This window comes from Gekko japonicus, unplaced genomic scaffold (assembly GCF_001447785.1).
Source record: "Gekko japonicus isolate JY-2015 unplaced genomic scaffold, Gekko_japonicus_V1.1 scaffold123, whole genome shotgun sequence".
Classification (NCBI taxonomy): Eukaryota; Metazoa; Chordata; class Lepidosauria; order Squamata; family Gekkonidae; genus Gekko; species Gekko japonicus.
Genome location: NW_015169176.1, coordinates 161,687 through 187,969, shown reverse-complemented (window position 1 = coordinate 187,969; position 26,283 = coordinate 161,687). Strand labels below are relative to the sequence as shown.

At 42.0% G+C, this 26,283-nt stretch overlaps 1 protein-coding gene across 1 annotated transcript in view; it reads right to left on the bottom strand.

Moving 5' to 3' along the window:
* PARD3B (par-3 family cell polarity regulator beta) overlaps positions 1–26,283 on the bottom strand; it is a gene marked incomplete at its 5' end in the record, with an annotated part of 453,865 nt that overhangs the window by 346,312 nt on the left and 81,270 nt on the right. Inside the window, one exon of the mRNA XM_015415996.1 lies at positions 4,196–4,240. Within this exon, the coding sequence (XP_015271482.1) occupies positions 4,196–4,240 (45 nt within the window). The remainder of the gene's footprint in view (positions 1–4,195; positions 4,241–26,283) is intronic.

Below are 26,283 nucleotides of genomic sequence, written 5' to 3'. Positions count from 1 at the left end.
ATAAGCATGTAGCCGAGAGTAAAACATAACACGTGACTGCCACTATAACAGGTCCTGACAGACAACACTCATCTCTGGGGTCGATATTTTTTTTCTCTTTGAGTAACAGAAACCCAAAGTTAATGTTATTTTTTTTCACTGCTAGACAACCAGGAGGTATTTGAGTTCCTTTTCAAAAACGAAGTTCTAAACTGACAACTTGAAGTGGTAGCTTGTTAACTTTCTGAGCAATTGCTTGCCAAATGCTGTGACTGAGATTGGCTTTGTTCCAACATGGATTGACAGGAAGCGCTTCCATTTATCTTTGGCAAATGGAGAGCGAATGCAGTGTTTACAAGCCTCTTTCTGATTAAACTGGGGCACACCTTTCCAACCAATATTGAGTCACTTCTTGGAAGTTTTTTCCATACTCAGAGGCTATCCTCAAGTACATGGAAGACAGAAAGTATCAGCTGAGAATTTTCAGTTTCAAATAGAAAATATCTGCCATATAGAGAAAGCACGAGGGAACAGTCAGGAAGAAAAAAAATGCAAAGGATTATCTGCATTGAACCAAGGAAATATGAGCAGCCTAAATGTCAGAAGTCTGCACAGAAATGACATTTAGATGGCACATGGAGCTATTTGCTGCTGAATAACTGTTCTTCCACGCGATCTCTATTATTGCTATTTATTCCAAGAAACATCAAACTGCTAATATTGCATATGACGTTCTACTATTTGTTTTTACAAAATTTGTTACTCAAGAACATTTATTGAAAATGGTTTCATTTCAAATAGTGGGGCTTTTTTGCAAAAAGTACAGCATCTAAGTTGAAAGGTGCTGAACGTGCTTGATATCAGTAGTAAAGATGGGGAAAACCCTCTGGTTGTTGAGGTAAGGGAGGAGAGGAGATAGTGGCACATCAGTAATAAACCTCCTGGAACAGGGATCTGTATGTGGCACTGCAAAGCTTCATCCACACTCATAGTGCCATGCTGTGAGAAGATCATTGCTAGTTTGCCACCCTCTGGACCATGCAGCTTGATTTGTGGCCTCAAGCTCTCCTGTCAAATGTCACTGTTTCCCTATGCAACACTAGGACAGCCTGTAAGAGAGGAAGGGCCCTCTCCCCCTCTTACTGCCCAGCATGGCTCAAAGTGTCTCTTCCTGGAGTGCAAAATCCCAATAGCAGATGGAGAACTGAGATAATACTAAATTTAGTGAAAGAGTTGGGCAGGGAGGTATTGGGAAGATCCATTAGCTCTTAATCTTCAACACAGAGTTGAGGCCAAGATAGGACTCGGAACTTTTCTTCGATTAGGAGCCGTTACTAATAACAACTGAATTGTTAAGGCCCTCTATGTCAACAACAACATCAACGGCTAGGGATATTCTGGACATCGATATGGGCCATACTTTTGTTCCCATCTGAACATGGCCTATTGGGCCATCATTACTTCACCTGTATTTCTGATTTGTTATGTTTATGAGTTTTTATGATGTTGCATTGTGTCAATGCATCGGTGATCTGTAAGGGAAGATCTTGTCTCACTAACCTGCTAGTGTTCTTTGAGGGGGTGAACAAACAGGTGGACAAGGGGGATCCAATAGATATTGTTTACCTTGACTTCCAGAAAGCTTTTGATAAAGTTCCTCATCAAAGGCTCCTAAGTAAGTTCAAAAATCATGGGATAAAAGGTCAAATCCTTTTATGGATCAAAAACTGGCTGATTAATAGAAAACAGAGAGTATAAATGGGCAATTCTCTAAGTGGAGAGAGGTAAGCAGTGGGGTACTGCAGGGATCAGTACTCGGTCCGATGCTTTTTAACTTATTCATTAATGATTTAGAGTTGGGAGTAAGCAGTGAAGTGGCTAAATTTGCGGATGATACGAAGTTGTTCAGGGTGGTGAAAACCAGTGAGGATTGTGAGGCACTCCAAAGGGATCTGTCAAGGATGGGCAACTGGGCATCAACATGGCAAATGGGGTTCAATGTGGCCAAGTGCAAGGTGATGCACATTGGAGCCAAAAATCCTAAATATAAATACACATTGATGGGGTCTGAACTGGCAGAAACTGATCAAGAGAGAGACCTGTAGTAGATAATTCACTGAAAATGTCGAGACAGTGTGTGACTGCAATAAAAAAGGCCAATGCATGCTGGGGATTATTAGGAAGGGTATTGAAAACAGATCAGCCAATATCATAATGCCCCTATATAAATCAAGGGTGCGACCTCATTTGGAATACTGTGTGCAGTTCTGGTCACCACACCTTAAAAAGGCTATTATAGCTTTGGGAAAAGTGCAGAAAAGGGCAACTCGAATGATAAAAGGGTTGGAACACTTTCCCTAAGAGGAAAGGTTAAAGCGCTTAGGGCTCTTTAGCTTGGAGAAACGACGACAGAGGGGTGACATGATTGAGGTTTATAAGATTATGCATGGGATAGAGCAGGTAGAGAAAGAGGTAGTTTTCTCCCTTTCTCACAATACAAGAACTCATGGGCACTCAATGAAATTGCTGAGCGGTTGGGTTAGAACAGATAAAAGGAAGTACTTCTTCACCCAAAGAGTGATTAACACATGGAATTCACTGCCACAGGAAGTGGTGGCGACTACAAGCATGGACGGCTTCAAAACGGAATTAGATAAACATATGGAGCAGAGGTCCATCAGTGGCTATTAGCCACAAGGTATAGATAGGGGCTCTGGGGCAAGTGATGCTCTGTCTTCTTGGTGCTTGGGGGGGTCAACAGTGGGAGGGCTTCTAATGTCCTCCTGATGGCACTGGTATTTCTGGCCCCTGTGTGATACAGAGTGTTGGACTGGATGGGCCTTTGGCCTGATCCAACATTGGCGTCTCTTATGTTCTTATGGTGTTTTAATATTTTAACTTTTAATGTAAGCCGCCCTGAGCCTGCCTCGGCAGGGAGGGCGGGATACAAATCAAATTGAATAAATAAATAAATAAATGTTCTTTCTATCTAGCCATAATTGGATATAATGCTTACTCTTAATTTTGTTGGCTGGAAACAGAGAACACAGGAGAAACGTCCTAACCATAACAGCAATTTGACAATGCCACCCTAGCTGGAGGTCTTCAAGAAGAGGCTGGGCAGCCATCTGAAGGGAATATGCTAGCTTTTAGATTCCCTGCACTGAGCAGTAGGGTTGGGATTGGTGGACTTGAAGGCTCCTTCCAACTCTTGGACACTATGGCCAGTCCAACGTAAGGATGATGTTGTTGTTGTTCAGTCGCACAGTCGAGTCCGACTCTTCGCGACCCCATGGACCATATCCCGCCAGGCCCTCCTGTCTGATGATGTACAGCTGAGTAAAAGTATAACCCTGTCAGTTGTTGTTTCAGGTTGGCCCAGTCTGCAGTGTCTTTCGGCAGTGGCTGAACATAGCCTAACTCAAACAGGACACAGTATCTTATTCCAAGACACTGAAAGGCTGGACAACACCATGTCAGATTACACAGGGAAGCCATTGAAATTCATAAATGTAAACACAATTTCAACAGGAAAGAAGAGAGTTTAAAAATAAATAGGGCATGGTTTCCTGTCCTGAAAAACACAAAATGCTCTACAGCTTACAATAGCACTACAGATAAGATTAGAATTTCAACAGCCAATCCATACGCAGAAGAACATCCTCAGGAAAGCTCCTCCATTAGCATGTCACAGCCTGGGGAACTCCTACAAGATAATAACTCAGCCCTACATTAACTTCCTGAGTAGATAGAAATTACCGGCCTACCATTTTTCTTCTCACCTTGACACAGAGAGTACTCCATCTTTCTGTGTTATACCTCTGAGGATGCCAGTCACAGCTGCTAGAGAAATGTCAGGTCCTACAATGCCAAGACCACGGCCATACAGCCCGGAAAATCTACAACAACTAATGAAAGCCTTCAACAACATCTAGTCCTGTCATTCACAAATACTCATTGTTTGCTCTACTGACGTAATCATACATCATTTAAGAAGAGCCACATTATTGCTTTGCCTGGATATGTTTCAATGTTTTAACATAATGCCAAACAATAAATAAATCTTAATTTATCACTGCAGGAGCTCGAATGACTCTTAATTAAAAAAAAAACATTTAAAGACATATCAGCCACCAGTTTCTATAAACTAGGATGAGCCCATACTTCATTATAGGTATTCTGTTTGCTCAACATAGTCAAACCAAAAATCTCTTACCTATTTTTTGTCCTGTCAGCAAGCTAACTTTGCTTTCATCTGCCACTGGAGAACAGGGGAGAAAAAGAGAAACATACCAACGTAAGATGCTGCCCTAAATCAAGCAATTATTTAGCAGGTGCAAACAATTTAACAAGTGTGGTAAGCCTTTAATTTGTAAATAAAATAAAATTAAGTCTGAGATTTTATTTTGGATCTCCAGTTTGCAAAGCAGATGCCAAAAGCGAAAATCCAGTATTTACTAGAAGCAAAATAAAAGAAACGACGGCTGCATAATTTGTCAGCAGAATCATAATTCTCACTATGTTCTCAAAACAGTACCTCACAGAATTACACATACTTTTAGGAAACTAAAGATCATCAAAATGATACACAACCGCCTGCTCCAACAGGCAGTTCTATGTGCATGCCCTTGAGAGGTATGAGCTTTAGTTCCCCAGTTTGAGTCCTATGCCCAGTTCAGATGTCATGCCCAATTGGTGGAGCCTGTGGCTTACTGGCACATCCCTGTTGACCATCATGCTACCTGCATGGATCTTTCCCATCCAGGCTTACCAGGTCCCCTCGGTGATCCAGCGGGAAGATTGGGGGGGGGGGCATTCCAGGGGTGGGCAGAGACATTGCATGATATCATCACATCAGTGACACTCTGGTTTTTGGGTGAAACTCCATGGTAAATTCAGCCTCAAACCATAGGGTTTTGCCTCAAAACCAGAGCGGCCTTGACATGATGACATCACTTCCAGGTGAGGTCATCGCATCAAACAGTCTACGATGGGGAGAAGCCCCTGAAAGCGGTGGATCCCCTGCTCAGACCTAGGGGCTGGCAACAGGCCAAAACGAATCTGTCAGTACTCAGAACATTTAATGAGTTGTTCTGAAATCTAACAGAGGGGTTGTTAACTTTATCTGTGTCTTCTAGCATATAAGCAAGCAATTTATGCTCTTTCAAGGGACTGCATTACTGTTCCTTAAAACTTTGTATAAAGTTCTTTTTGCAGTAAAATATTGCCAATTCAGCGTACTCTCTTTTCACTCACTCTTCTGTTCCTTCCAGTTGTTCAATAATTGTTCAATAATTTACACAACAGTTTACACAAGATTTCTAACTAGATCAGCCTGGAAGCGAGAATAAGTAGTGATCCCCGGAGAGGAACAATGAGCTAATGTAGGGGAAGTACTAAAAAGAAGACTGTATTCATGCTTACAGCACAGTTGTTTACTTCAATAAATATCATTGTGTTAGCTTCACTGGTGGTGGAAAGTGCTTTCAAGTCACAACTGATGTATGACGACCACTGGTGTGGGTTTTCAAGGCAAAAGAAGATCAGAGGTAGTTTGCCATTGCCTGCCTCTGCGTCACAACTCTGGACTTCCTTGGTGGTCTTCCATCCACATAAAAACCAGGGCCAACCCTAGTTAGCTTATTATTTATTTACTTATTTGATTTATACCCCACCCTCCCCGCTGAAGCAGGCTCAGCTTCTGAGATCTTACACGATCCGGCTAGACTGGGGAAGCCAGGTCAGTGCTGGCTTCATTAGCAATCCAGTTTACTGTGTCCAAAATGGTGCGTGCAGTGAACTGTGTGTAGTACGAAAGTGAAGTACTTTAACACAGAACTCAACTACCATTTGAGAGCGTAGGAATGAACATGCCCTCAGGGGGCTTTCCAGTTTTAATATTTATCTCTATTCTTTCTGATTTCAGGAGCAAAGTTCTCAAGCAACAGAAACTGTTGAACAACACAGGGTCAAAGCAAAAGGTAATTTTAGACACATCAGAAAATATGGGTATCATAAAATAGCATTCTAACGATTTCACTAGCCTGTCAAGTGCCAAAAGGATATGGCTTAAAAATTCAGGGCTACCAACAGCTCGTGGTTTTACCTACAACATTTCTAAGAGACCAAAGTTCAGGTTTTGTTTGTAAGAGGAGCAACATGTATATGGAAGTAAATCAAAGCATCATTACAACACAACAGGGACAACGTTTTTGTTGTGATTCACAGTAGGGATAGGCATGAACCAAACCATGAACCTAAGTTATCACAAACTTGGCCTAGTTCATGGTTCACGAACTTGAGTTCATGCCATCCCACCCTCACAAACCCCCAAACTTCCCAGAAACCTTCCAGGTGGGTATGTGTGGTTTGTGTCAGCAGACACGCTGGCACCGATGACAGGGCTTGCAAAAACCATTGAAAGGGATACCTTTAAATGGCTTCTGCAAACGGCACTGCTGCCACCTAGCATGACTCACAAGCTAATTGAGAAGGCATTTAAAGGCCTTCCCAGTTGGAAGCAATTTCAGCAATTCCTTTCTCTCCCGAAGGGGTGTGTGTGAAAGGGGTTGCTGAAATGGCTTCGAAAAACCAATGAAAGGGAACATTCACCATTTAAAGGGAACATTCCCTTTAAATGGCTTTTGCAAGCCATTTCAGCAATCCCTTTTGCTCCCCCCCTTCCAAGTGGGAGGAGTGAAAGGGATTGCTAAAATGCCCATTTCAGTTATCCCTTTCACTCCCCTTCCCACTTCCAAGCTTGCAAGCCACTCCCTTTAAGTGGCTTTTGCAAGTGGGCACTGCGGCCGAGGAAAATAATCAGCAAAAAAGGGGGAGAAAGCTGGTAAATTAACAATTAGTCAAGCCTCCAGGAATACCCTTCCAGAAGGCATCCTAGAACAGGAGAACTTCTCAACATAATAAATTTGACTAACAACTATTCCTTCCATTCAATATGGCCATAATACAAAATTGTCTCCATTACTGTTACATTCTGGTTTTAAGGTTTCCTTTTTGGGCTGGGGTGGGGTAGGGTGGACGTAAGTGTAGCCAGAGTGCCAGACTAGGATCCGGAACACCCAGGTTCAAATCCCTGCTCTGCGACAGAAGCTTTTGGGGTGACCTTGGGCCAGTTGCTCTCAACCTAATTCACCTCACAGGGTTGCTGTGGAGAACAGTATCTTTGGGTCCCCCCACTGGAGAGAAAGGTAGAATATAAATGAAGTAAATATATGAATACATATAGATGGAAGAAATTTAGATGCTCTAGCAACAAAACAGGACACACACACACACACACACACACACACACACAGAATAAGAAACCTCCCCCAGCCAAACAAGACTAAACAAATTCCTGTATAGTAATCTATATGCAGAAGGCCTAACTGAAGACATCTTCTAAAAAGCATATTAACTGGCCAAAGCTCTGTTTTCCAAATACAAGCACTTCTAGCATGCTCTTAAGAATCAAAATACATTACTTTCCCTGATCTAAACATATTTTGCAGGAGGTTAAAAAAAATATCACTTGCTAGCTCTCCAGATGGCTATTATCCTTACACAGCCCTTTCAGCATAATAAAGATGCAGCACCATCAATTAATTTTAAGTCAATGATTGTGCCAATAACCGGACTCTCTAGCAGCTCTTGTTTCTTTGCTACACAGTTTCCTCATCTAGGCCTGGATGCGTATTACTCACGGAGAACGTGTCGGATTCTGGCTTGGAACCTTCTTTTTACATAGGACTGTTAGCTATTTTATCTCTAGGTTGCAGCTCTTTCTCTTGCATGTGACCCTTCTCTAAGCACTCATAAACATCAGAACGTTTCCAAAATATATACTATTGTCTTCTTTCACAAACATTTAAAGTACACATGGGCACTCATTTCACACATGCATTCCCAGACCTCTGGGTCAAGGGATCTTTTGTCTGTGCTTGAAATGAGCATAACTTGGACATCACCCTGGGAATGGGTTTGGAAAAACTGATACTGAGAGAGACAGTATTTAAGTTTTAATCTTTGTTAGATATTATATTATATTATGGGGCCTGGACAGCAGTTTTAGAACTGTTGCTGATTGGTTAATATTAAAACTGTGTTCTCGCCATCCTATATGTAGCACCTTATAAATATTTTATTATTTCAATCTGTTTTAAGTTTTAACGTAAGCCGCCCTGAGCCTGCTTCTGTGGGGAGGGCAGGGTATAAATCTAATCAAATAAATAAAAGAGAAGGAAAAGCAGGAAAACGGAGGTAAAATTTGGGGAAGTACTGAAACACAAATAGCTAGATGGCATGTAAAAATCACACTGGTGTTTGTGAAGTGAGCAACAATATGCAAATCAGAAGAGTCCTAGTGGGAGCCCTCCCAGTTACATTAAGTGCTCCTCCCTTGGGCTAGTCGAAAAGTTGGAATCCATCCTCGGTATTTGATACGACCAAACATTTTCCCGGGGGGAGGAGGATGGGGGTTAATCAGAGGGTAAGGGGTAAGACTTCTTCCACTGAGCAGCACTCAGAGTAGAGGAAAGGAAGGGATGGGTTTAGATGGGGAGGAGGCAGCGAATTAAAACAGAAAAGAAGAAAGTTTCATATACTGCCTGATCCAGGAATCTCAACACAGTGGAGACATTCTGAAATAGTGAAGGAGAGGGGTCTAGGTGAGAAGGGGGGTCTCTGTCCAGTGATTTCCAGTGGTGGAGGAGCAACCGTCGGGGGAGGGTCAGATCAAACTTTTACACCACTAAGCCTTATCCTGTAGTGCTGGAGAAACAGCCTGGAATGGAGAACTGAACCCCATTTGCTCATTTCTGGATGACCTCTTTATCCTGCTTTCTCTTGGCCAAATTCTATTGCTGGCATTTTCGGATTCTCTCTATCATTGGGCTAAATTTCCAGAATTCTATCTGCGATGAGGAAATTTGGAGTGGTCTCTAATTGAAGGAATGCCAGGATCTTTGCTCCTATTAGGAGATTGTGTAAAGGTGACAACCGAAAAAGCTAAAACCATTCAAAAATTGTCACAAGAAAGGAAAGGAGAATGATGGGTACCAAGTGGGGTAATGGGTAGGCGGGATCTTCTGAGTGGTACCCTGTCCACTTGAAAAGGCTAGGAGGTGGGTGATGGCCCTGGCTTTCTTTTATGATTAGATTTCCAAAGAAGTCTGCTGTGATGGACAGCACTTTAAAAGCTAAAAAGTGCTGTGTAAATATGCAAAGGACTATGAAGGTGGCTGTGGTGGCTCAAGTGGTTAAGACGCTGAACTGCAGGCTGTGGAAGGTCAGTAGTTCAGCAGTTCAAGACCCGGGTGCCGCAAGATGGAGTGAGCTCCCATCTCTAGTTCCAGCTCCTGCCAACCTAGCAGTTCGAAAGCAAGAAATTGCAAGTAGATAAATAGGTACCACTTCGGTGGGAAGGTAACAGCGTTCCGTGCGCCTTGGTGTTTAGTCATGCCGGCCACATGACCACGGAAACGTCTTCGGGCAGCGCTGGCTCTTTGGCTTTGAAACGGAGATGAGCACTGCAACCCTAGAGTCGGATTCGACTGGCTTTCGAGCAAGGGAACCTTTACCTTTACTATGAAGGGTTAAAGCCAGCGAGCTTGAGTGACAAGAACTTTGGTTAGCATCAGTTGAGCAGAAAGACTTCAGAGCTGAATGCTGAAGAGGACTGAGTCCGAGTCTAGCCCTGATGGAGAAGAGTTGGGTGCTGACTGAGTTTGTGTTTAGCCCTGACTGAGAGTAGTTTAACACAGATGGAGAACTAGGAAGGTTGGCAAGGAGGAGTGAGTAGATCAGTAAAGACTCCTATTCACACTGACATATCTTCACATTTCCTATCCAGTTAAAAAGGAAGATAGTTCTAAGGAGTGGAGTGATTCCTGGTCTATCTGCTGAAATCTGAAGAGTCAGTTAAACTCAAGGAAGTATACTGGAGTGTTTAGGAAACACTGAAACAAAAGTGTCTCATCTTACAAGATTCTAAAACTGTATGAAAAGAAACTCTCAATTGCTTGAAACATATGAACTGTAGTCTATACCTATACTGATTTACCTCAGACATTTTACCCCTCACTTCACTTGACCTTTTATAAAAACTTTAAAAAGACTCTTGTGTGCCATTTCAGAAGCTGAAGTTAAGAGGGTGATCTTGTCTCTTCCCTCAAGTTCCTGGGCTGAACCAGCAGCAAAATATACTGTGACAGGGTGGGACAGCCATAAATCTTCAGAAAAGAAAGTAGATAGAAGGGACTGCTCATTCAGAAAGGGAAGGAAAAATGGAGAGGACATCTTGCCTCTGAGGGAGGGACGTAGGTGAGGTCATCATATCTGCACTGTAAGGCAGACTCCTAGGTGGTCCTAGAAGATTGATTATTCTGCTGCAAGTTTTAATTGTTAATTAAGGCCAGAATTTTGATGAACCCTCAGGAAGCCAAATATTGGAATCATCGCCAGGCGAGTGTCTGGGCCACCAGGAGAACCTAGCTACTTCCTGGGAGTCAGCTGTAGCCTGATCTTTATGTCTGAGCTTGAATATCAAACACCAAATCTCTCCTGCAAGCCCCGACATAGACTGGCCTGAGAAATCATGGAGAGGACAGATGTTTTCAAAACATTTCTCCCAACCCAGGACTGCTTTCAGGATAACACGATTAAGACCCAGACCCAGACACTGAACATGCTGTAATATTAAATAAAAAGTCTTTTTCTATCTTAAAAACTAACAGATTTATTGAAGTATAAACTTTCATGGAGTAGAGTTCAGTACAGCTGTGGAATACAGTGTGGAATTTTCTGTATTCTCAATACAATTACTGGCAAAACCAAGAAGAAATCAATCCTAGACTATATCCTATGAGGGCAAGACTAGAAAGTGAACTCCTTGTCAATGGAATTAAGGGCATAGAAACTCAATGCGTGTGCCAACCTCTGGAGCCCTGCCTGAAGCTGCTCTGCGCTATTTGTCTCCTCTTGCATGTTTCAGGAACCAGCATGTTCCATGAACCAGCATGTTCAAAACTTGGTATGACCACCTCTACTCCTTCTGCTATTTTTTGATGGCTGAAAAGGGAAGTGTAGCGATACATTAAGAGCTAAAGCGCAGACTGCTTCTAATCATAAGAATCCCAACTATGCAAACACACTTAAGCTTCCATGTAGACCATGTAGTTCTACCCTTTTCTAGTAGTATCATAGAATCATAGAATGTTAGAGTTGGAAGGGACCTTGCAGGTCATCTAGTCCAACCCCCTGCACTCTGCAGGAGCATACCCGAAAGATAGCCCTACAACATACCCGAAAGATGGTCGTCCAGCCTCCGCTTGAAAACATCCAGCGAAGGAGCATCCACCACCTCCCGAGGCAGACTGTTCCACTGCTCAACCACTCTTACAGTTAGGAAGTTTCTCCTGATATTTAGCCGGTAACGACTCCCTTGTAATTTCCACCCATTAGATCTAGTCTTGCAATCCGGAGCAAGAGAGAATAGATCTTCTCCATCTTCTACATGACAGCCCTTCAAACACTTGAAGACTGCAATCATGTCCCCTCTAAGCCTTCTCTTTCCCAGGCTAAACATACCCAACTCTTTCAGCAGTTTTATTCATTTTAATTTTATTTATTTGGAGACTTTTACCCCACTTTTCTCCACTAGGTATAGACTCTAAGCCCCTTACAATACAAGAAAATAACAGGCCATAAATGCATACATAAATACTTGCATACAAAGATGCAACAAATCTACCTGGCAGTGACAAACCAATCAACAGGGGAGGGGAAAGGAGCAGGGCAGGTGGTAAAAGCTCTAAAACAGATGGAGGGGGAGGGGGGACTTAAACCAAAATGAATTGAATTAAGAGCCAAAAGGTTAAGGAAATCAGAATGTAAGGGCCCAAGAGTCTAAAATTAAAGCATAAATATTATCAAATATACAAAAATGCACAAGTATTTATTATAAATTCAATGAAAACAAATATCGGCCCAAGTAATAGCCTCAATTCGGAATGTAATCATACATTAATTCCAAAGATGGGCCATTACTGACCCTGACTAGAAAAGCTCTGCCCCTGCTGGCAACAGTCTCTCTCTGGGCCCTCCCTCCCTTCCTTCTTGGCAGCCCTCTTTAAGCTGGCAGGGCTGGAGGTAAAACCCTGATAGCAACTACCCCTCTCCAGGCACCTTCATTTGGTATCAGAAACTAGTGCTTTGTCTCTCCCCCCTTTCACACAACTCCTCTTGCAGGATGGGGTAGCTACAGTTCAACACACACACGCTGGAAATATAAAGGTCTTATCAAACACATGCTTTTTGCCTATCAAGACAGAAGTTTTTCTTTCTTGCATTTCTCAGATTTTGTACACCAGGGTGAGAACTCTACTTAGATCTCGGAAGCCGGGAGCCTATTGCTAAGCAGTGGCAATTTATCAGCATTTAGTAAGAATCAACACAGAATGAGATGATCTCATTGTCGTTTGTTGTGGACAAGCCTTCGGCACAACACAGTTCACAAGGATCAATTTTTGCTAGGTTCCCCCCCCCCTTCATTTAGGCTGCACAATATATTGTTTTCCTCTTGATAATGCAAACAGCTCCTTTTTCTCTCTTTCTAGCACCTCCAGCTCTCACTCCTAAGTAATGCACTGTTAATTAAGGCCGTCATAGCTTATTTCACACCTTTGTTACTGAACCTCCTTTCCCAGCACACTAAATGAAGCAGATTAATCTCCTTGCAATGAAATACTGTAAAAACATTAATACTCTAAATCCCAGCTGAACGTGTGGGCATGGTATTATCATTTTCACTCTGCCTCCATGGCGTAACAGCCATTTTGTCATTGAGAGTTCCCACTGAACAGAGCTTAGGAAAGGATGATACTAGACACTGGCTTCAGTCTGAAGCTGACGAAGTGAGTTCCAACTCATGAAAGCAGATGCTGGCATCAATCTTCTTACTGTTCAAGGTGCCACTGGACTCTTGTTTTATTCGGTGTCCCCAAGTCATTCTTTCAGAGGGTAGACATGTCGGTTTGCAGTAGAATGTTTAGATTTGAGTCCAGTGGCACCTTAGAGACCTACAAAAGTTTCCGGATATCAGCTTTAAAGAGGCAGAGCTCCCTTCATCAGACACAAATGGAGTAGAAATGGAGATCTCTGAGTCCTTTTATCTCCATTTCTATTCTGCTCGTGTCTGATGAAGGAAGCTTTGACTCTCAAAAACTGATACCCAGGAACTCTTGCTGGTCTTTGAGGTGCTACTGGACTAACAAGTCATTCTTGTTTATCGTCTCAAACAAATGGATCTAACAAGTCATTCTTGATCACCGTCTCAAACAAAGGTATTTAACGAGTCATTCTTGATCACCGTCTCAAACAAATGGATCTAACGAGTCATTCTTGATCACCGTCTCAAACAAATGGATCTAACGAGTCATTCTTGATCACCGTCTCAAACAAATGGATCTAACGAGTCATTCTTGATCACCGTCTCAAACAAATGGATCTAACGAGTCATTCTTGATCACCGTCTCAAACAAATGGATCTAACGAGTCATTCTTGATCACCGTCTCAAACAAATGGATCTAACGAGTCATTCATGATCACCGTCTCAAACAAATGGATCTAATGAGTCATTCTTGATCACCGTCTCAAACAAGTGGATCTAACGAGTCATTCTTGATCACCGTCTCAAACAAATGGATCTAACGAGTCATTCTTGATCACCGTCTCAAACAAATGGATCTAACGAGTCATTCTTGATCACCGTCTCAAACTAAGGGATTTAACAAGTCATTCTTGATCACCGTCTCAAACAAGTGGATCTAACAAGTCATTCTTGATCACTGTTATTTCTTTTCAGCCCAGAGCTAGACAAAATAAGTCTTTAATCTAGATTGTTATTCTAAAATGATTTCACACCAGATGTTGATGAACATGACACATTTTAAAATGTATCATTCATTCTACAATTTTGCTGCATATTCCACATTTGCCCTTGCCATCCAAACAAAGCAAAAATAAACAACATTCCTCCATCTGGAGCCTCATCAGACTCAAAACGCCCAATGAGCCTGAAGAAATACATTCCCAGCTCCAGTTCTCATCTTAGCTGCCCCTTCCATTCCCCCCATCCCTCATTAAAAGAGTGGCAACCATATTTTGAGCAAAGTCTTCAGGATTTCCTTTCTACTGAATGCTGTTTTCTGCCTGTTTGCCAGGCTGACAGATACAACTTACACTGTTCGATGGCTAAACCAAGATTTGACAATGCTATTCATTTAGCTAGTAAAATGCATTTCTTTAGCTATTCTGTAGCCTACTTGTTCAAGGACCAAATGGTGGGGATATAAACCCAGCATCAGAGTCACAAAAGTAAAGAAAAAGGGCATCTAGTTTTTAAGCAGTAAGTAATTCTTACACAGTAAGTAACTTCTCTGTGATACTCATGCCTCATCTGCGTACATATTAGTGATGGAAAGTGCTGTCAAGTCACAGCTGACTTATGGCACCCTGTAGGTGAGAGACATTCAGAGGTGGTTTCCCATTGCCTGCCTTTGCATAGCAACCCTGGACTTCCTTGGTGGTCTCCAATCCAAGCACTAAGGCTAAGCTTGTTTAGTATCTGAGATCTAATGAGAATAGGCTAGCCAGAGTCATCCAGGTCAGTGCATATATGTGCGTGTGTGTGTTTGTGTCCGTATATCTCTGTGTGTGTGCATACAGAGAAATGACATTTCATTATCATATCACGTGTGTGCATATGTGTACGCAAGACAGAAATGAAAGCTGTCATTCTTCTATCCTCACTTTACCAGCTATTTTGTATGAGTTGGTGTACAGCAAAATAGCTCTACACTAATACGATCCAGTTCTCTATTTAGCTGCAGGCTAAAAGCTAACAGGGGCTTTCATGTTTTGAAAGCAATTCCCACGGCTGTAGTACTTACGGATCATTTATACAAGGCCCAAGTTGTTTTTTGTACATATAGGTTTGCGGAAAACAATGAGCGATATTAATGTATATAATAAAATGCTATGCTTTTTTTTTAATGATGTTTGTCTTCTGTTACAACTTGGGAAAACTGATTCTGTCACGCAGCTGGGGAAGAACACTGGCAACACATGTGACCAGTTAATGCATTTTTAGTGCATAATGTGGCAATTATTGTCTATACAACTGTCCGATTGTGCATGAATAGGAAGTGGCATCATCTTTACAATAAATTGTACGGTAATTAGCTATTTCCCCTCATTTCCTTTCTGAACTCCCATAACACTCAGATATATCATCTGTCTTACTTATTTGCAAAAGTAAGAACGGACCATCTGTATTGCCACTGTTCTAAATTAGATGGACTGTAATTTACAGGTCTATAAAGCAGAGGTTAGAAGTTCAGTCCTTGGAATTGTTTGCAGAGGGTCAGATTGTATTTAATTTAGGGGCCCTAATAAAAGAGACCACATGCATACAGGGGGGAAAATGTGATAACTAAGTTGCCACCTAATTCCATGGGGGGGGAGTAGTTCACCTAATCCAGTTATTTAGGGCTTGTTGACAATATCAAGATCTCCTACCAGTTGTAGACTGAGGAATGTTAACTACTCTAGGTCACACAGACAGAAGGCCTGAACCACCTGCCTCTTGCTATCCCTGCAGCCACTCTCTGGTTGATGGTTTGTGAACACCACCTACCTTTACAGATTCCAAGGAGAGACTGCACCATCGTTTACATAATTGCTTATCCCAGAAACACCATATGACAAGAACCCCCAATTAACCGAATGCACCCTTCTCTCAGCTGCAATTCAATCATCTCTAATTACTCCTGTTAGCAGCCTCCCCCCCCGCCATGATATGTATTCTATAAATTCATCCAGACGCTACCCCCAAACCTCTGGTACAATACGTTCTTTCTCACAGCTGCGGATGGGAAGGATAACAGATTCAGGAGAACTTGTGTTCACCGCAGGAAATCTCGGAAGGGAGGAACAGAGAAAACCAAGGATGGGAAACACACACAAACACCTGGCTACAAACAGGCCAGCACTTTATTGCTACAGCTTCCGTTATTTTTGCTTCCACACTGTGAGCCTTTCTGACCAGGGGAGACTGAAGTCCATGTCAAGATGGAGCTCCTGTCCCCTGCCAGCTACTGTTAAATTTATTTCTTTTGGCATTTCCTGACTATCTGACCCACGCAAAAAGGCAGGCATAAGAATGGTCCATGCTATCACAGACCACAAAACATATCAATAAACCCCCAATATACTTGTAATAGCCATTTAAAAGCCAGTCTTTACTACCTAGCTAGCAGTCTGAAAGCAATGGCAAAAAAACCTCCCCCAAACAGAAAAGTCTTATATACAGTGAAGAAAATGGGAAGAGAAACTGTGGTTTGAACCTCAACTGGCCACTGGTCCCAAAGGTCCACAGCAATTACACACTTAAATTATTGACAGAGAGCAGTGACCTATATGTATCTCCAACATGAGCAGGATAGGAAGAAACACCAAAGGGCAGAGTGCACTGGAAATAACAGAGCCATCAGTCATATTTGCCAAGGACAAGGAACATGTCCAGTCCAAGTGTGATTTTAGCATTGGGAAGAAGAAAAAAACGGGGGAGGGGGGGAGGCATGGATACAAAAGCAAGGATCTTGTTGATAACATTCCCAAAAACCAAATCTAGGACAAGATAAAAAATAGTGCCAAAGTATTTGTTATTCATCCTCCAGTAAGGAGTCAAGTGAATGAAGATTAGTTGAATTTCTAGCCCACTTTATCTCAGAGCAGCTTACAACAGTTTCCCCAAATATAAACACCTCTGTTCCCCAGAGTGACAATGTAGATTTGAAACCATCCAGCATTCACGGAGGGGTGTTCTTTCAGTCCACATGGCTCTCACTTGCCACAATAGCCAAGGATCCACCACTGAGATGCTATCTTTCATACATCCAAGCATATTCTTTCTATTAACTGATAACTCTATTAGCTGATGATGATGGAAATTGATCCACATACACCAGACAAGACTGAGCCCTATTTCCAACTGGTGTGGTGGACCTGTATCTGGGCTGTACAATTTCAGACCGCCAGTGGGGGTTCACAAGACAGGCTGTGTCATCAGCTGTGAGTATTATATTCAGACATAAAACTAGATGTCAGGGAGAAGGGTTTTAGATCAGCCCTTTCCTTGAGATTCAGCTGGAGTCTGAAAGACAAAGTGTTGACACAGGTTTTCCACCTTAGTAAGAATCAGGTTCGCATGCTCTGAATTCTTTTCTTTTTTTTAATTCAAAATTTTTTATTGAAGTTGAGGATTTTATACATATGATGAAGTATGCATGAACAACTTCGTTTTAACCTAGTAATACAAAGCTTAGTGAGTAAGAAATACAGTGTAGCGTTAACTATTAACAAGGTAAGTATTAACTAGATTCAAGTAAGTATAAAGCTTTCTAAAATATCAAGTGTGATACATATTTTGGTGAATATCAAATACATTACAGCATTGACTAAAAATAAGGTAAGTATTAACTAGATTCTAGTAAGTATAGAGCTTTCTATAATTTCGAATGTAATACATAGCTTGGTGAGCAACAAATACAATACAGCGTTGACTTAAAACAAAGTAAGTATTAACTAGATTCAAGTAAGTATAAAGCTTGTTAAAATTTCAAAAGTACTTTGGAGTAATTTAAAGATGTTGAGGCTTGGGTTGACTAGGATTGTCGTGTTGATGTTAGTCAGTGTCCTGCATAATGAATTATTCAGTTTTAGATTTTGCAGTGTATCGAGCTGTATTAGGTGATGTAATTTGCCTTTTTACAGCCGGCCTATTATGCTAATGAGTTCCTGCTGGGCGTGGCCAACTTGGGAGCCAGCTGGAACGCCGTTCCTGTGCGTTCCTGCCCAAAAATAGCCCTGCCCACTCAAATGACTATCCATAGGTTATGGTAAAAACACATACACAGTTTTGTTTGCAGAAAAAGAGGCTGTGTTATCATCAAGGTAGAGGATGGTGAGCTAACCAGCCACTTACTCAGAGAAGCTATATCAGAGTGAATTTTCTGATGTACAAGTAGTCATTATTACCCCAATCCCCACCCCATGGATAAAAATTTAACACTGGCATAATTACCAAGAGAATCTTTAAAAAATACTCTGTAGTAGTAAAGGAACAGCACCCCCTGGAAAAACAACTATTCTATAATTAGATATATAAAAATTTAATTAGAAAATGATTTTTTAGTAACCAATGAATGATTTTTTGCAGATGGAAAGAAGGAAAAGTTGAAGCTGAAGGAGCAACAGCTTATCCATAGTCTGACTCAGAAGCACCAAAAGTAAAGGCGGAATGTCCAGGCATGGCAGCAGAGCTCCTCATACAGCTCCAGTTCAAAAAACCCCACCACATTTACAAGCTTATGCTCATGATTAGCTCTTCTGAGCAAGTATTAGTAAGTTATTATTGCTTCTCTATTCCAAATTCCGGAAGGATATGAAAGCAAAACAAAACTCTTACAACTACTGAATAATGCCTGTTTGAGCAATCACAAGAGACAGCAAGTTTGGAAAAGATGTTACAAGCAAAATTCACCCCCCCCCCTTATACCTATACCCCCAAAATATTTTCTACTCAACTTTCTGGCACTTCATCCACTGGAGGACATAGCTCATATTCACAGTAGTCGGGACACCACAGTGCAACTTTAAAAAATGTAACCTGTGCTTCAAGGACTCAATATTCTATTCCCAAACCTTGCAAACAGCAGAGTAACCAAAGTAGGGTGTGTGCTCGGTATATAGGTAAAGGTAAAGGTTCCCTTGCTCGAAAGTCAGTCGAATCTGACTCTAGGGTTGCGGTGCTCATCTCTGTTTCAAAGCCAAAGAGCCAGCACTGTCCGAAGACATTTCCATGGTCATGTGGCCGGCATGACTAAACACCAAGGCGCACGGAACGCTGTTACCTTCCCACCGAAGTGGTACATGTTTATCTACTTGCAATTTCTTGCTTTCGAACTGCTAGGTTGGCAGGAGCTGGAACTAGAGACGGGAGCTCACTCCATCATGCGGCACACTCGGGTCTCGAACTGCTGAACTACCGACCTTCCACAGCCTGCAGTTCAGCGTCTTAACCACTTGAACCACCGCAGCTCGGTATATACCAAGCTGAATAAATAACCGAAAAATATCTTATTGGTATTTTGGGGGTATTTATTCAGCCGAATCAGATTTCCCTTTAAATGGCTTTTCCAAAGCCAAACCACGTGCATGCCTTCCCTTCCCTCTTCATGTTGTGCCATGGTGGAGACACATGTCAGCAAGTGAAGGGAAGGCATTTAAAGGTGGTCCAGCCCCACAGCATAACTCGGGGAGGGAAGCTATTTAAAGTTTCCCTCCCTGAGTTGCGCCTCAGCAGCAGCATGCTTCAGCAAGGGAAGGGAAGATCTTTAAAACTTCAGTTCCTGAGGCGTGCTGCTGCTGCTGCAGTGCAACTCAGGGAGCAAAGGGATAAATTCGGCAATACCAATTATTTCCTGAATACCAATATTATACCAATACTGGGGTTCAGGAATATTGGTATATAACAACATTTGCAAGTTTTGGTATACCCAAACCCAAAAAATACCGACTATTTTTTTGCGTGCACACCCCTAAACCAAAGTACAAACTACTTAAAAATGCAACACAGCTTTACTCCAGAAAATAAACTGATCAATTCCGTAAATTCTCTCAAATAACGTACTGAACTATATTCTAAACTCTTATGAATTAATAAGGTGTAAAAAACTTCACGCTGGGTGTATGTATGGGGCATCTAAGGAATATATTTAAATGCTATATAAAAACTGGGGAGTTGTTTTCTATTGACAAAGGGTGGTATTACATAAAATTGCACATAAACCACAGCAGCAGTGCCTTTGTAAGACTTACTGAACTGTGCAATCCTCTGGCATGGTCAATATCAGCTTTTTTTTTTTTTTACAGATGATCTCAGTTTGAGATAGTTGCTTGCTGCTTAAAAACAGATTTCACCTCTGTCACAGGTAATGGAGACCACGTAGGTAGTCATGATGGACCTAATCTGGAGAAAGCACTGTAATCTGTTGGGATTCCTACCTTTAGAAAAACCTCACACAGGAAGTAGCTCTGTGCTCACTGCTTTCTATTCCATTTAACAATTAATGGAGTTGGATCACTTTTTGCTTAGCCAGCCAAATCTATCACCGGCAACTCAGCTGTATTTGTGAGCTGATTTTCTCATCAAGCCTTAGGAAAAAAAAGATTTGCTGTAGTTATCTTTCCTCACAGAAGCAGCTCCACATAAATTCAGGTGAAGCATGTTTGAACCTACCTTTCTCTGTGCAAAGAAATTACATCTAATCCTACACTCCTATAGACATTCCTCCTGTTAAGAAGAAAATGATACAGGCATTCCAGATCAACAGACACGGGCTGTTCCCCAAGTATAGATAAAAACCAGCATGACAGCTATTCCAATGACAACTCAAACTACCTGCTCTTTCATTGAGAGAATCACACCTGTCCAGAAATAAATTTCTATTTGAATTTTAAAAAGTTTGGAGAATGATCAGAAGTCGCTTTGTGGAAGAAATCTTTCAGATGTTTTAGTTTTTTATTTTATCTTACAGATGAAGGAGCTTTACCTAAGACACACTGCTATTTTATTCTGGTATTACAATAGGAGGCAGGCAATGGCAAACCACCTCTGACCGTCTCTTGCCTTGAAAACCTTACAGGGTCACTCTTGCCTTGAAAATCTTACGAGCCAGTTTGGTGCAGTGGTTAAGAGCATACACTCTAATGTGGGAGAACCGGGTTTGATTCCCCACTCCTCTACATGCAGCTGCTGGTGTGACCTTGGGTCAGTCACAAGTTCTCAGAGCTGTTCTCTCAATAGTCCTTGAAAGAGCTCTCTCAGTCCCACCTCTCTCAGGGTGTCTGTTGTGGGGAGGAGAAGGGAAAGGAAAGCTGCTCTGAGACTCCGAGTGAAGGGTGGGGAATACATCCAATCTCTTCTGCTTCTCTTCTTCTAAGTCAGCCAAAAAAACAACCACCCTACTATAGGGTCCTGACCTGGATGGCCCAGGTAGCCCAATCTAATTAGATCTTGGAAGCTAAGCAAGGTGGCTCTGGTTAGTATTTGAATGGGAAACCACCAAGGAAGCCCAGGGTCAGTACGCTGTGACAGGCAATGCCAAACCACCTCTGAACATCTCTTGCTTTGAAAACCCTATGGGGTCACCGTACGTTGGCTGCGAATTGAAGGCACTTTCCACCGCCATTATTTACAGGACTGTGCAGTACTACATCCTTTGGCACTGATTGGATGAGCTAGCAGTGATGTCATGGAAAAGTTACAATTGTACCGACTGCACAGAATGAACATGGCAGCAAAATTAAAAAAGCTCTCTTAATCCTTGCACAGGCAATATATGTCTCAACTGAAGATATATCCCACAAAGCAACATTAAGTAAACTTGATAGACTATATATTCCACTCTGTTGAATAGGTTATAAACATATGCCACTGGGCTTCTAGCCTGAGCACCCACCATCACTGATGCCAACCCCTGCTCTTCCCAGTGTTTGAGGGTCACAGCCATACTGTACTCTGAGTGAGCAAAGTCATGGCACAAGAGGAACTACAAGCAAAGAAAATTAATAAATACATTTAAGCTATACTATTATTATAAAAAATGCTTAGGTTTACACCGATTTAAGCATAAACAGGACCAAAATTCAGGATGTTTAAGATGGGCCACAGAATGTTTGCAATTAGGGGCATGCACTTAAAAAAAATGCCACTTCATATGAACATAAGAGAAGCCAGTGTTGGATCAGGCCAATGGCCCATCCAGTCCAACAATCTGTCACACAGTGGTGCCATCAGGAGGTCCACCAGTGGAGCCAGGACACTAGAAGCCCTCTCACTGTTGCCCCCCCCCCAAGAATACAGAGCATCCCTTGCCCCAGCCTGAGAGTTCCTATCTATACCTTGTGATGGACCTCTGCTCCATATGTTTATCCAATTCCCTCTTGAAGCCGTCCATGCTTGTAGCTGCCACCACCACCTCCTGTAGCAGTGAATTCCATGTGTTAATCACTCTTTGGGTGAAGAAGTACTTCCGTTTATCTGTTCTAACCTGGCTGCCCAGCAATTTCATTGAGTGCCCACAAGTTCTTGTATTGTGAGAAAGGGAGAAAAGTTCTTCTTTCTCTACCTGCTCTATCCTATGCATAATCTTATAAACCTCGATCATGTCACAAAGGGAAAGACTACCATTATCCCGAAATTCTAGCTGAGTCTACATGGTGGTGGTGGAAAGTACTGTCAAGTCGTAGCCAACTTAGAGTGACCAAATAGAGTTTTCATTTTGATTCTCCGGGAAACATAAAAGCTAACCTACCTGGTTAGAGTTACTCAGCAATTTCTTGGTTACCACTAGACCTTTGGTTATTTATTGTGCTGGGTCTCACAGGTGTTTACCAAACCAAGATTTCTTAGGTAATCAGCTCACCACACCTTACATCAACTCATTAAAGGATTCCAGCTATTTTGCACTCATGAGTCCCTCCCTTAACAAATCATCAGGAACACTGGAATCCTGATTAGGGGTGTACATTTGGCTAAATCTGAACTGGGGGAAAAATCCAAAAAGTACCTTATCAGTATTTTCCAGGTGTTCTTTCAGTTGGATAGTTATTTGGCCATTTTTCAGCTATCCAAAATGGTCGAGCTGAGTCGAGCTCAAAAAATCCTGAAAATATTCAGGATTTTTTGGGACCTGCAGATAGACAAAGTTAAAGGGTGTTTAAAGGGATTACAGTCCCTTTAAACAACTTCCAGGTGAACTCACCACTTGGAGAAGGCATTTCAAAGGACTGTGAGCCCTTTAAATGCCTTCTGAGTTCACTTGCAGGTTGTGGCTTGGAGAAGGCATTTAAAGGGACTGTGATCCCTATGCCTTTCCTCCCTTCATTGAAGTCAATGAAGGATGGGGGCACCGCCTTTGGGGCCCCTAGAAGTAAACCCCCCTGGTCTGATCTTTTTGAAATTTGGGGGAGGGGTTGAGGAGAGGCACCAGCAGCTATGCTGAAAATTTGGTGCCTCTACCTCAAAAAACAAATCCCTCACTGAGCCCGAGATACCCTTGAATCAATTTTCCATTATATCCTCCCCATAGGATAAAATGGAGCTGAAAAAAAATTGGGATTTCCAAACAAAACCCTGAATCCCAATACCATTCTGGTACTTAGATTTGGAAATATCGAAAAATAGCAATATTTTATACCCGCATGGAAGTGGCTGAAGGATACTGACTTGGTACAGGCAGTGTGGGATTAACCTAAACTGGTAAGCAACTACCCAACAGATAAATAATTAACATTCACAATAATGATGAATATGTTTATTTTGCATATGTTCGTTCTACAAAAAAAGTACTCAGTGATCAGAATTAATATTTCAAGTTACCGTACTTCCTGTGTGACTTCATATGTGATAAGTTTATATCACCAGTTTCTCATAGCAAAATATGCTCAACACCTGTCTGAACTTTTAAACTGGGTTTAAACTGTCAAACATCTTCAAAAGCTTTAGGAGGGCAGTTAATTTTGTCATGCAGGAAAATATGTTTACCCATATCTAACTTTTGATCCCCCCCACCCCCTTTCAAATCCTCAGAAGTCTGCTCTTTTAAAGCTTCTGGGTTAAGAATTCCCTTTTGCAAGATAAATATTTGCATACATAAAATTCAGCAGAAAGCTGGCAAAAATATATCTTGTGTATACACTTTGTGAATATTTTTAAAAATCAGAATGTCCTAGTTTTGCAGAGTTGCTGACTATTCTGGGTTGTCCATCATTTTGTTCTGCCGTGTTTCTGCTTAGACCTTGGATGCTTAGATCGTTGACAATAAAAAAATGGGCTGTCCAAATTTCATGTTTGCTGAACAATTACAGAATTCAGAAACCAGGATAGAACCAAGAGTCCTGAAGATCTCAGTTACCACTGTCTCTAAAAGCAACATGTTCATATCTCACACTTTACGGAAAAAACTAACTGAAACTCAAAGGCAGGGTCTATGGAAGGCTGAGTAGCTAGAAAAACTTTTAAAGCCGTCCCATGATATCTTCTCCATGCTGTTCTCCAGTGCATTCAATCCGTCCTATCCCCAGTTCAGTTGTGTTAAGTAGAACTGCAGCAACATGGAAATGTAAGCTGCTATGGGCCAATATGGAACACCAGTAAGAAAGTAGCCCAAGTATTACCTCCCAATATTCTGTTTCCAGCTGCCAAAGAGAGACAGTGGTGGTTGAGAAATCTGAAATTACTTTCATTCAATTATTTTCATTCAAGAGCGAGGTTTTGTAAGACCTGCTTTATAGCACAGCCAGAAGTGACCGGTCCCCATGTGGCTGGAGCTATCACGTGGGGTGTTTAATACAGAAGATATATTATAAAGTTATTTTCACGCAAAGCATCCAAACTTTACTTTGGAGTCTACCTCTTCTATGTTACAAACAGAGCACGGGCATGCATTCTAGGAAATGTGGAGGGGGGAGGGCAGAATATAAATCCCAATAAATAATTATTATTCATTCCATCTCTGCAACAAACAACTTGTGGGAGAGGGAACCATGTCTAAATATATGTTGTAAACGTGAACTCTGTGGCCATGTTTTCAGACAAGTGTCTCACGTCCTCACAGACAGAGAGTATGCCAATAGGAAACTTTCAACCCTATGATGCTTGAAATGACTTCAGTGCCAATGAGTGATATCAAAATGGGGGGGGCCTTCTGCTTGGCGGATTGGCGATGGCAGTCGCTCTCCTCAGTTCGCGGGGAGGCGACTAGCACACCAGCGGCAAGGAGGGGTGCTGCCTCAAGCGGCACCCCCACGGAGCCCTTGCGATGGGTTCCAGGCCAGAGGGCTTTTGAGGGTTAGCCTCTTTGTTGGCTCGATATCGGAGAATAGAGGCTTCCCTCCGCCCTGACGGTCCTACTGCTGACTGACCATATGGTACAAGCTAATTCGACCGGGACAAGCGCAGGAGATCGAGCGGAACAACGAATGAGAGAGCGAGGTCTGTGTAAGGACCAACAATGAACGTGAGTTCGAAGTAAACGGACTATTTTGATAAAACTGAGTACCACCACCCCCGTGGGAAAAGCGGAGCGCAAGGAGGGACGCCTCTTGAGCGCAGAGACAGATCAATGCAGCGAAGGGGGTAGGGGGGAAACAAACAGTGAAACTATATTGAGAGACTTACTTGAGTACCGATAGCAAAAAGACGAGTCTTTCGAGTCCTGACAAAGCGGTTTGAAATTGTAAACAAAGAGGGAACATGGCAGCTTCCCGAGGAAAGTTTAAACCGAAACCAGGCAGTTAGAGTCCAAGACTGGAAGAGGGAGCAGACGTCATGAAGTTACTAGCGGATATACTGAAACCGGTAATGGATCAACTCGGTGGTATTAACCAGCAACTGGCTACATTAAATCAAACCTTTGCTCAACAGCAGCGCCAGCTGGCAGAAACGGAGAAGAAAGTGGAGCAAGCTACTGGAAAAATTACAGAAATGGACACCGCAAATAAGAAAGCGAAGAAAAGAGTGACAGATGTGGAAACAACACAAAAACTTCAGGAAACTCGTTTGTTACAGCTTCAAATGGAAAAAGCTAATATGACTCTTAGATTTCAGGGATTGCCTGAAACTGAAAAAGAAGATTTGAAGAAGACTCTGAGCGAGATTATTGCTCCAGTAACAGGCTTATCAGCGGAGGAAATAATAAAAGATATGGAAGCTGCCTATAGGGCATACTCCAATTATATAAAGAAAAATAGCCTGCCTGGAGAGATTGTGGTTAGATTTGCAAGAAGACAGACCAGAGATGCAATATTAAAGGCAACTTCGGCAAATCCACTGAAATCTGGGAATATAACCATCAGAACTTTAAAAGATATTCCATTTGAAATACGTCAAAAGAGGAAAAGCTACAAGGAGCTCATCTCATTTCTTCAAACCAATGGAATTCAGTATCGGTGGGCAATTCCCAAATGTGTCATTTTTAAAATCAACGATAAAAGAGAGAAGATTGACTCCATTTTTAAAGCTAAAGAGTTTTTGAGACGTCAGCTGGGATCAGAGGAAGACCTGAAAGATGAAGAAACTAAATCAAGTGACTCTGCTACTTCTGGAACGGACAAGGGCTCTATGGGCGAAGCAGGAGCGAGAGCAGTAAAAACTGTATATGACTTTAGAGACAGAAAAC